This window comes from Adiantum capillus-veneris, chromosome 15 (assembly GCF_014529385.1).
Source record: "Adiantum capillus-veneris isolate H3 chromosome 15, ASM1452938v2, whole genome shotgun sequence".
NCBI lineage: Eukaryota > Viridiplantae > Streptophyta > Polypodiopsida > Polypodiales > Pteridaceae > Adiantum > Adiantum capillus-veneris.
The window spans coordinates 15,322,677-15,335,177 of NC_140945.1; the positions used below are offsets into that span (position 1 = coordinate 15,322,677).

Here is a 12,501-nt window from a genome sequence, read left to right on the forward strand (position 1 = left end):
AATAGTGAGCATGTTTTTGGTGATTCCAAAGAGCTCCACTTTGATCGTACAATTGCAGGGTTGAATTCTGACATACCAAGGATCATATCAATACCATGCATTGGTGCGACTTGAAGCTGATCTGCTCTCATGCATTACTAGACTCACAATCACAACAATTTATACACTTTGCAAATTTCGGCGCTTAGTATCTCTCAGTTCAAGTGAACTCTTTGTCAATCCCTACGAGCTTTAGCCTTCTACAAGAAGACATCTGTACAAGACACATGCACACACTTCAAACCCATGTGATTCAGGGTTCCAGATTCTAAAATCCCTTTTTGACATACAGAAATAGCATTTGAAGACAAGATGCCCGATTGCATCTGCCATTCCGTACATTAATACATTGGCTATATATTAAATGGGGTATCAGAGTTAGCTGCTAATATAGCCTGTAATATGAGGTTAGTGATGCACAATAAAGTTAGCTCAAAATTGTGGAATTGAGTGATATATAGAGGCTAATCAATGTGATCCACCAATCAAATTACACGCTTCACCTTGAAACCCTGGTAGAGGCAAAAGAAGCTCAGCTCAAAATATACTGCTTCATGCGAATAAAAATGGTGAGAACTGACAAATGAGAGCTGAACATCATGATGTTTGCCAGACTCCAAGAAGCTGGGACATGGATGATACCTTGACCAGAGGAGGTTGCAATATGGGAGGATCATTTGGGATACCAAAGATCCAGTCAAGGACATTCAAGTACTTGGACCTAAACACTTCCCTTTCTTGAGCATAGCAATGCATTATTATTGATGTAGCAATACTGAAGAGCAAAACATCCAGACGCTTCGGGGCCTTTGACTTGCACTTTGAGAGTATAGTATCCCCATCACTAAAGCATATAGCAAAACTCTCAAGAGCACGTGCAAAGCAATATAGTGCTATCTCCATTCGTCTACTTTTTTTCTCAATCAAAACAGCAAGACCAGTTGGAAACTGCAAATCAAGCCAATCTCTCTCTCTCTCTCTCTCTCTCTCTCTCTCTCTCTCTCTCTCTCTCTCTCTCTCTCTCTCTATGTATATATGTATATATATGTAGATATATATAATTATAAGAGTAACCGGTCTAAAAGACCGAGATGATGTAGAAGGGGAAGTCGCAGAACTTCTCCGCATGATGGGTAGTGAGGCTACTCAAAGGCATGGAGGGTAGGGAAGAAGACACAAGGAAATGAAGAGACTTCAAAAGAGAGAGCTTTAATCATCCGTTTCCCATCCATGGAGGCAAAGAAGGACTTCTTGAAGAGGCGTGCTACACTAAAGAAAACGGGCATATTCCTTGGAGATGACCTCACTCTCACATAGCTTGCGCATATGAGAGAGGTAATGCTAGAGATTCAAGTGGCAAGGGAGAAGGGAAAGATGGCCTTCTACAGAGATGGTCGGGTGGTGATTGTAGAGCGGCGCTCCACATGACGGTGCGAGACCTATGGGATCACACTCAAAGTTGCCACCTAGAATTGTAATGGATCTATGCGCCTTGATGTGGGTGCTTTTGAGGATAGTTCTACGGGAAGAGACACCGTCTTCTACTCTGAGACACATCAGGCCCTTGGGCAGTCTATGCCTCACATTAGTGGATATAGATGGGAGACGGCCTGTAGACAGGAGACACGATCAGAGCACAGGGGACGAGGCTCAGGAGGAGTGGCAGTGTTATTCAGGGAGGAGTTGCAACCATCGATACCTATAGCCCGTAGGGATGAGCAAGCTAGGTACGTGTGGGTGAGACTGAGAGCAGAGACAGACAGATATCTTTACATTGCTATTAGCAACTTTCTCCCGAGTACGTCAGTTTATGCACCACCCAGAGGACAGTTCCCCTTTTCTATTTTGGATGATGACATATGGGAGTTCTCTAGAGATGGTAACATCATCATTCTAGGGGATTTCAATGCGAGGACTGCCCATCATCAGATAGTATTTTATGATACTTCACAGGAGATGCTGAGAGAGCTAGATGTTGCAGAAACGGGCCTATCCAGACTATCACAGGAGGGGGAACACTGAGTATGGACAACACTTGATAAACATGGGGACTGCACATGGATTGGCCATCTTGAATGGCCTATAGAGATTTCCCACTGCTAGGGGTTTTACATGCTTTCCACACAGACATGGAGCCAACACAATGGATTATGTCATGGCACAGCCGAGCCTCATCTCTAGTATCCAGGATCTCACGGTTGGACCCAGACCTATTGGTGGGGCAGTGGATCATGTTCTTGTGTCGTTGACCATCTCTTTTCAGTTCAATGTAGCACACAGGCCACGGACAGCAGCCCCTACTCGCTACACTTTCACGTGGGAGACGGACTCTGTATACATAGATGGGATCTACAGATGCATGTGCACAGAGGAGTGAGGGTGACCTCTAGAGGAGCTTACTACTATACTGACAATGATGCAGCAGTAGAGGCATACCCACATACCCAGCTTGAGCAGAGACGCCGTTCGGGGAGCATGCTCCAGAACAGTTGGTATGATGAGGAATGCCGGGACACTAGAGCTAGACTTCAGAGGGAGGTGCTTTTGGGGGACATCACTCACAGATAGTCACAGATTGACTTCCGACGCCTGGTGCAGCGGAAGAAGAGGGCATTTTTGGCTCGCCTAGAGCAAGATCTATACCAGCTATTCTTGAGTCAGGACTCACGTGAGGCATGGCGGCTCTTTCATGAGCACCCCCCCCCCCGCCATCACTTCTATAGAGGCCTGGGGCCAGTACGCATCATCTCTGTACACAGTTCCTGAGCAGCCCCCCCTTCCCGACCCCCCCGATCCATGCCCACACACATGTGCTTTTTTCACCGCTGAGATGGTGAGGAAGGCCATTGACAGGATGAGGACTGGGAGAGCATATGATCATGATGGCTTAGTGGCTGAGCATTTCACGCATGCCAGAGATCTACTAGCAGAGCTTCTAGCAGTTATGTTTAACCGTGCCATGTGTCAGGGCTTGCCTGATACTTGGACCCTATGGACCCTTGGAATTATCGCACTATCATGATTGGACACACTTTGGCACGGTTGTACGCATCTATTCTTGAGTAGCACCTGAGTAGATGGGCAGAGAGGGAAGGGATATGTGCGGCCGGGCAGGCACGGTTCAGGAGGGGTTTTTCTACTCTTGACCATATCTTGACACTCACAGCCATCATGGAGGAGGGCAGGTCACATGGGAGACGGATCTATTGTAGCTTTGTGGATTTCCGCAAAGCATTTGACACAGTACCCAGAGCTAGATTGATGCGCAAATTACAGCAGATGGGAATACCCACAGAGCTCATTTGGGGGGTCATGGCAGTATACAGATCAGTAGCGGGGCATGTACGCACCTCAGAGGGTTTATCCACACCGGTTCACTCAACTATTGGGGTGAATCAGGGTTGCCCGCTCTCTCCTACTCTATCTGGTATGTATGTAGATGAGGTTTCTGACTACATTGAGAGAGATGGTGATAGAGGTGCACAGCTGGCAGGGACATGGATTCCACTATTGTTATATGTAGATGATATTGTGTTGATCTCTGACTCTCCGGAGAGGATGCAACGTCCCTTGGATGCTTTGCATAGGTTTGCCCAGGAAAGTGGTTTGTCAGTCAACCTTGGTAAATGTAGCAGGCTACAGTGTCACTGCTACAGGACAAAGTTACAGTTAGTACAATTGGTCTGGTCTGTTCACATTGGACGGACACTCTGGGCAGTGACACGTGGCAAGAATACGGATGGTGGCCTAGTGGACATGTGGCCAGGTCACACTTAGCTGGCTGACATTTATGAGCCGTTGGTAGCTCTTTATGATTGTATATATGAGTAGTAGCCGTTGAGTCATTATTATTATCTTGTACGTAGTCGTCTAGAGAGAGTCTTACACAGAGCACTGCTTCACCATCCCTGCACATCTGAGCCTCGACACCCCATTTGTACCTGTGAGTCCTGGGCTGGAGCTGAGTGTGCTGCCACGCCAGAGTCTATACATGGTTCTTTGAGCTAGTCGAGTCCACATATTCTGGTCCACTGTTGTGTCTCTATTGTTATCCATTGTTCCTGTGTTTCATTCTGTTTGAGAGAGTTTCCATTTGTTTGAGTAAGATTGTCACGCACATTGCACTGAGGGGCACCCACACTGTAGAGACCACGACACATTATCCGCGCTACAGGTGCTCTCATTTTGGCGATCACAGTGGGACATCAACTGAAGTCTCACTCTGTTGAGTAGCTGGTTTCTTCGCTTCGCCTGTGCAGCCTGTTGGTCTGGTCCAGTTTCACCATTGACAGCTTAATCTAGCTGGTCTAGTCTCTCGCCTTGTTGGTCTCCCGCCTTGTTGGTCTGGTCCTCTCTCGCCCTGGTCCACCCAGTCCTCGTCCTGGTCTAGTTCTTCCTCGTCCTGGTCCAGGCCAGGTGGTCTAGTCACTCGCCCTGGTCTAGTAGAGTCTAGACCAATGTTCAGCCAAGTGAAGGTTGTCTTGCCCAAGTGAAGGTCTTCTTGCCCAAAGCTTGGTGGGGTTGGCAGTTACTGTATGGCACATACAAGGAGGTCATTGGAGCGTCAAAGTGCACTACTGAGTCCTCTGAAGTACTACCACAGACGGCGTCAACCCTTGGTGCCCAGTAGAAGCATCTTAACCCCATCACCCATACCTACTCATACGACTACCTCCATTCCTTCGACCGGTTCCACATCCTCCAGGTCACCTTCTCCGGTAAGGCTCTCCCCCATTTTGTTACAGCAAGCTAGTGAGCAACAGACTCAGGAGCAAGAGGCCATGGAGGAGCTCACAAGTGTTATGGCAAAGGTGAACATCAAGTTCCCTACCTTTAAAGGTCTCTCCACAGAAGATGCAGACGACCATGCTTGGAGGTTTGTCTCTCTTTGCAGAGGTCGTGGCCTCAACAGAGAAGATGCATACCTGGTGCTCTTTCCGTCCACCTTGGATGGTCTTGCAGATAAATGGTACAATCAGTTTGCTGAAAACCACTTTACTACTTGGACCATGTTAAGACAGCAGTTCTGTGAAGCTTTCCGACCAGGGGATTATCAAGAGAAGATTCTAGATGAGTTGGCCAACCTGTTGCTCCAGCCCAAGGAGACATTTGCAGAGCTCATGACCAGAACAAAGTCCCTGGTTGCCAAGCTGCCTCAGCAACCAGGGGAATTCATGGTGAAGAAGTGGGTAGAGAAGGCTCTGCCTAAGACTTCTCAACAAAAGCTCAGAGAAAGCCTCCGTCCTGAAGCCAGTCTGGAAGACTTTGTTGCTACTGCTACTAGAATAGAGGGAGCAAGAATGCAGTTCACTGACTCTCCTAGGTTAGATACTGCCCCTGTACTCGTGGACAGTCCATCAGACCCCTTGACTTCTTTACGAAGGGAACTGGAAGCCCTAAAGTTACAACGGGCCCTTCAAGAAGAGAGATCCTTCTCTCTCAGACAGGAGAAGCCTCCATATCAAGAGGCTTATGATCAACTTAAAAGAGAGTTAGAAGAGCTCAGGTCTCAGCAGGAGACTAAGGCTATGGTATGGTGTAGTTCATTCCGCTCTCCAGGACACCCTCCACAGGACTGTCCCCTTCGCTCTTATTGTCACTTCTGTGAAAAATAGGATCATGAAGATAAGGATTGCTACTATATAAAGGGATTGCACAAAATACAGCAAAGTCTTGGTCCTACTCTCCACCAGGGGTTAGCACCAGCATCCAACATGGTTTCCCACTACGGCCATCCCAACTACATGCCACCTTTGCTCAATACCCCTGCTGTCCAAGGTATGTCAAGTACTTTCCCGACTCAAAGTTTTTATAATGCTAATGCCACCTCAACCCCTCAGAGCTTCTACACTTCAGCCTCCAACTCCATGCAGCAACCACCTCGTCCCCCGTTTCGTCCTTCCAATCGGCCCATACTCTGCTACAGATGCGGAGAATATGGCCATTATCAGAGCAAGTGTCCTTTACCTGAGGGATCCCCTCCTTGTCGTCATTGCCCTGATTCGAAGGATCACCACAGTAAGGATTGTCCCACGCAAAGGGCATCCACGTCTTCAGGCTCGACTCAGAACCAGCAAGATTTCACCTTCCCGAAGATAAATTTGATGACTGTGAACACCGTGCCTCAACCATCACCTGCTACTCATGTGGTTAAGCCACTACAAGTGGAGGAGCCTGCTGTTGTCCTTACTCGGGCACAAAGAGCAGCTCTTGGTCTCAGTCTGCCCACAGGTCCACCTCGCCAGTTCCCACTTCCTCAATCTGGTCTACCTGACCCAAAGGATGAGTCCTTCAAAATTGCTCAGAGCAAACCAACTTCCCTGCTATCTGACATTGATGGAGCCTTCTTGGAAGCAGTGGCTAACTTGGAACAGATTAAGGTCCCAAAGGGAGCCCAGTTCCAAGGCGACAAGCCCACAACAGAGGCCATCTTGAAAAATACTTTTCAGCACGTGTCACTATACGACATGCTAAGGCTCGACGCAACACTTAGAAGTGACACCCTGTCAGTCATTCAGTCTCTGTACCCGGGGGCTGGGCCTAGTGGCGAGCACCTCCCTGTACAGCCCTCAGAGTCTTATTTGATTTCCTATCCAACTGCTCCCCTCACCGATTATAAAAGTCCTCGTCTAACTGTATCTATTCTTGGGCACCAGCTATCCGGCGTCATCGTTGATGGTGGATCTGGAATCAATTTGATGCCCGAATTCACTATGATGGCCTTAGGTCTAAAGCCTACCCGACCTGCTCCTTTCACTGTTACATTGGCCGATCAGAGAACAGTCTACCCAGTGGGCATAGTCGACAAGGTGCCTCTGAAGGTACAAGATTTCACTTTTAACTTGGATTTTGTGGTAGTTAATCTTCCCCAGGTAGAGGGAGGTTATCCCTTGCTGATTGGTAGGCCATGGTTGCGACATACGAGAGCACTTCACGACTGGGGAAACGACGCCATGTGGATACATACTCCTGGCTCTCCAATGCAACAAATTCGTCTCGAAAGAGGTATGGATCCGGTCGTTCAGCATAGCTCTTTGTCAATAGATCCAACTCTGACTTGCAGCAGCCGGTCCCTCCTGATGGGTCCGATGAAGACTTACTGCAGTGGTTAGCAGCTACCTCTTCGATGCCATGCTATGTGGTCTCTCTTCAACCTTTGCCAACAGATTCACCCTCTCCCCCTGATCCTAAACCTGAAGCCAGTAATCCCAGTCAGCCAAGTGAGCCAGAACCAAGTGGACCAGTCTCTGGTGCCCATCCTTCAGAGGGTCCCTTGATGGAAACCGTCGGCCTGGGTGAGCCTATAACCCACCATAGAAGGGGGAAAAAATCTCCCTTGCAAGAGTTGGCCAACACCCCAGCTCCTTCCTTAGCCTCTACTCGATCTGACTCTCCACCCATGCTGGAGCACTTTGAGGTATCTGAGGATTTACCATTTGCAGAGCTTCCATCAGGATGGTTGCAGGAAGAGTATGTTGATTTCAACATAGATAAGACGCCAGCTCATAATGTCCAGAAGCTAACAGAGGCGGCACGGTCTTCTCTCCCTGACGCAGCCTCGCCCACTGCACCGCCTGACCCAGTCAGAGAGGTCAACCTAGGAGGCCCTGACAACCATCAGCCCATCTTGTTAGCCACTTGGTTATGGGATCACCCGGCTCTACTCGACCTGGTAATCTCTTTCGTGCGCTCTTTCAAGGATGTGTTTGCCTGGTCTTACCACGATTTGGAAGGAATCCCAGCAGAGCTAGGAGTCCACACAATTCCTCTGGTTGAGGGGGCTAAGCCGGTCAGAGGACGGGCTTACAAATCGAATCCCAAGTATGCAGAAGCAGTCAAAATCGAGTTGGAAAAAATGCAAGAAGCACGTATTATTGTATCAATAGAGCACTCAGAATGGTTGTCCCCTATGGTTATTGCCCCAAAGAAGCAGTCCAACAAAATTCGAGTTTGCGTCGACTACCGGGCTCTGAATAAGGTCACAATCCCGGATGGATTTCCGACACCTTTCATTGAGAGAGTCCTCGAAGATGTAGCTGGCCATGTACTGTATAGTTTTATGGACAGGTTCAACGGCTACAATCAGTTAGAAATACATCCTGACGACCAAATCAAAACAGCTTTTGTGACTCCCTCGGGTATTTTCATCTACACTAGAATGTCTTTTGGGCTTAAAAATGCACCGCCTTCTTTCAGTCGCATAGTATATCTCATCTTTTGTCCTCTGCTTACTGATCACCTTCGCATATTCATGGACGACTTTTCAACCTTCTCGGGTGCTCAATGTTCGACCCCAGTAGAAAATCTAAAGGAGCATCTTGCTCAGCTCTTTGCAGTCTTCCTCAGGTGCAGAGAGGCACGTTTGAAGCTCAATCTGAACAAGTGTCATTTTTTGGTCACCGAGGGCACACTGTTGGGCCATGTGGTGTCTGCTCAAGGTTTAGCACCTGACCCAGAGAAGATAGTGGCCATCTTGAAGTTACCTCCTCCCATAAATCCCAAAGGTGTTTAGAGCTTTGTGGGCCACACCAGCTATCATCGCAGGTTTATACGTATGTATGCACAGGTGGCTCAACCATTGACCCGGCTCACCAGTGTTGCTATTCGCTTCCAGTGGTCAACACCTAAGGCCGAAGCATTTGCATACCTCAAAAAACGCCTCACTGAAGCGCCTATTCTAGTTGCCCCCGATTAGGCCCTACCTTTTCATGTGCATACAGACGCCAGTCTGCTGGCTGTGGGTGCTGTGCTGACTCAGCCTAGCAAAGAGTTCAACTTGGATCGCCCTATACATTATGCAAGTTGCCTGCTCACAAAAGCAGAGCGCAACTATAGCACCACAGAGAGGGAAGGTTTAGCTATAGTGTATGCTCTACAAAAATTTCGTCACTATTTGCTAGGGGTCCACTTCACAATTATTACTGATCACCATGCCTTGCGCTATCTGCTTAATAAGCCACAGGTCGCAGGTCGAGTATGGCGATGGCTCCTCCTATTCCAAGAGTTTGATTTTGAAGTGGTACTCCGTCTTGGTAAGCATCATGTAATGGCTGACCACCTCTCTCGCATTCACACAGGTGAAGAAGCTACCGGGATTGCGGATGACTTTCCAGATAGCAGTCTTTTTAAAATCGATACAACACCGGAATGGTACGGCGAGGTCTTACATTTTCTATCTACTGGGCTGTATCCAGAAAAGGCATCTCCACTGCAGAAGAGGAGATTGCTGTTGAAGTCCAGGCCTTTCACTCTGATTGGGGGCCAGCTCTACAAATCGGGACCAGATGGTGTTCTGAAGCGTTGTGTCTCGCCTCATGAGGTGGAGCATATGGAGGATGCCCACAATGGTCTCACTGGTGGCCATTACCCTAGTCACATCACTGCCCAGAAGATTCTACAGAGTGGTCTATGGTGGCCCTACGTTTTTAAGGATGCAATAGCATATTCTACGGTTTGTGATGTGTGCCAGCGCTGTGGGCCGAATCCAAGTAAGCAATCCAACCGTCCTCTGCAGGTCTCGATGGCGTGGCTACCTTTTGAGAGATGGGGCTTGGACTTTGTGGGTCGAATATATCCCCCGGCTCAACCAGGTAATTGCAAATATCTGCTAGTGGCTACAGACTATGCAACAAAGTGGACAGAGGTAGTGGCGACAGTAGATTGCACTGGCAATACAGTAGCCAAATTTTTATATGAAAATATTTTATGCAGATTTGGATGTCCCTTAGAGATCACCAATGATAGGGGCAGTCATTTTGTCAATGACATGATCTCAACTTTGCTGGCCAATTACAAGATTTTTCATCGCAAGTCGTGCTCTTATTACCCTAGATCCAATGGGTAGGCCGAGAGCACCAACAAGGTTCTAATCGCCCTCCTGCGGAAAGCATGTCATCTCCATCCAGCATCGTGGGCTCAAGTTGTGCACGGCACTCTTTGGGCATACCGCACATCTTTCAAAGCAACAACGAATCACACGCCTTTTCAACTCGCTTTCGGCTTGGAAGCCATGGCTCCATTCGAGTTCAACTCCGGATCCCATAGGGTGGGCAGTCTGCGCGCAAGTTGGGGCATGGAATCTGCTTCTATATCCCGTCTCACCTTATTGGATGAAAGTCGCCGTTTAGCTTCACATGCTCTGCAAGCGGAGCAACTTCGTCGCAAAGCGTGGCATGATCGCCACCTCAGAAAACCGAAAATAACACAAGGCACACTGGTGCTACTCTATCAGGCAAAATATTTGAAAAAAGCAAAGAAGCTGGTTCCAGCTTGGCAAGGGCCCTTCGTGGTTGAAGAGATTTTACCACAGGGGGCAGTCCAGTTAGTCACTCTTGAAGGTGTCTCCCTACCACTGGTAAATGGATCCAGACTCAAGATTTACCATCACTAGAGCTGACTTGCCATCATCACTGGCCTTGGTGATAGTATACTTCATTGAATATGGTGGTATTATCCCTTCATCAGTAGCCTTATTATTGTTCCTCTTCATGATTTTCGTTTTCCACTATTTTCCCTATCACCGAGTCTTCTCCATCCCATCTAAGTTGTAAGCAAAAATCAATCCTCTCTCTGATCTTCTAATTTCCTTATTCTCATCTCGACTGTACTCCCGGTAAGGATCTCGGATCTGCTCTCATTTCATTCAACAAGTCACTTGATTTTGCCTCAGGATTAGGCATGTCTTTTGATTTATTTTATCTCGGGAACATCTCCACTCTTTTCAATCCACGGTTATCCAGCTGTCTCATCTCCACTCTCAGAATCTTTGCTTCTCTGTATCAGTCTCTCTCTTCCCTGTGGAGTTCTTCAAAAGAGGCAATCCCATCTCCACTCTTTTCTTTGATAAGGCTGTTATTTTGGAATATTATCAGCTCTGTTCTGAGTAGGAACATTCACTTTCACTAAGTTCACTTTCTATTGGGCTGATATTTAAGTAAAACTCCTTAAATCTATGGAAGCATATGCTTTTTGAGTTCTCTTGGCTAACTCTCTAACTCTCTGAGAGAGTTCTATACCTAAGATGTGCGTCCCTTGCCTCCACCCACTTTTGCCTAGTAAAACTCGCTCAGCCCACCCTGCCTAGCATACCCATCTATCTCGCCCCTACCTAACTTACTTCCCTCGCCCCTACCCTCTACCCTCCCACTTTCACCCTACACAGTTTCCCTCGTCCCTACCCTCCCACTCTCGCCCCTACTCTCTACTCTCGCCCCTACCCTCTACCCTCCCACTCTCGCCCCTACCCTCTAACCCTCGCCCCTACCCTCTCAACACCCCCTCTTGCCCCTACCCTCTAACCCTCGCCCCTACCCTCTACCCACCCACTCTCGCCCCTACCCAGTTCCCCTCCTCTGCTATTGGATTCGCCCCTACCCTACCCAAGAAAATTCGCCATGCCTCAAATTCGCCCAACCTTATTAATTTCACCCTTGCCCTAACTTCTTCGCCTATTACCTCTTGATTCGCCCCTATACCCAATCCTCAGTCGTATCCTCTCGCCCAGCCCCACAAGAAATCGCACCAGTTCCCCTTCTGTCCAGAGGCTGCCTAGCCAAATCCCAAATCGTTTCTATACTCCGCCTTGGTCTGCATCTGTCTAATCGTGGTGCTTTTCCATCACTTGGTCTACTCAACTGCTCACTGTTTGTCATCCACCCGACCTCACCATGGCAGGAGGTAGCAAGCAACAAGAGAAACAACCAGAAGGAAGTAGCAAGAGAAAGGTCGAGTTGAAGAAGAGGAAAGCTCTGGTTGCAGAATCAGACAGCGAAGCAGAGGAGGTATCTGCAAGCAGCAGCCATGGCATAGACGACTTTACCTCCAGTGACCCAAGTGATGAGAGCTACAAAGCAGACTCAGTAGCATCTGATGATTCAGATGTAAATTCCAAGTCAGGTGCTTCCAGTGAGATTAGGAGGAACATTCAAAAGTGGCTCAGAAAAAAGAAAAGCAGCTAATCATCACTCATGAAATCAAGAGGCCTGCTTCTTCAAAAAATCGCACAGCATTCTCATTAAATTTTCATATGCAGCAACCTCGACCATCTCTCAGTGAGGTGCTTTCGACTGCTCAGCTACGGACTCTGTGCCTCACAGCATTGGCTAATGCAGATTTACCTGATACGGTTCCAGCAGAGCTGATACATCAATTGTTGAAAGACTTTCCAAAGGTCCGGGGCCACAAGCTAACAGCTACAAGGCTTGGATATGCCATGGGTATGACCAACTTTCCAACTGTGAAGTCTACTACTCGCACTCTCTTTGCTGTCCAAGGATGCGACAATTCAAGCATGTCAAGAGCTATTGAGTTCGGATCACCAAGATTATGAGCGAAACAGACGGCTTCTCGCAATCTTTAGGTATTACTTTTTGGCTCGAGATGCCAAAGAAGACAAGGAAAAAACTGATCTTCTCACTACATTCTCACACTGCGACGGGCTATACTGTTTAATCCACACTATCC

General features: G+C 48.0%; 1 protein-coding gene across 2 annotated transcripts in view; it reads right to left on the minus strand.

Moving 5' to 3' along the window:
• Positions 1-273: 273 nt before the first annotated feature.
• LOC147440316 (uncharacterized) overlaps positions 274-12,501 on the minus strand; it is a 185,743-nt gene continuing 173,515 nt past the window's right edge. The window contains exons 8-9 of one of the 2 annotated variants that reach the window (XM_086530100.1): positions 682-987; positions 274-551 (exon numbers count right to left, since the gene is read on the minus strand). In XM_086530100.1, the coding sequence (XP_086386226.1) occupies positions 525-551; positions 682-987 (333 nt within the window). In that variant the 3' untranslated portion in view covers positions 274-524. Of the gene's footprint in view, positions 988-12,501 lie in introns of both variants that reach the window. The other variant, XM_086530099.1, reaches the window with a different exon arrangement.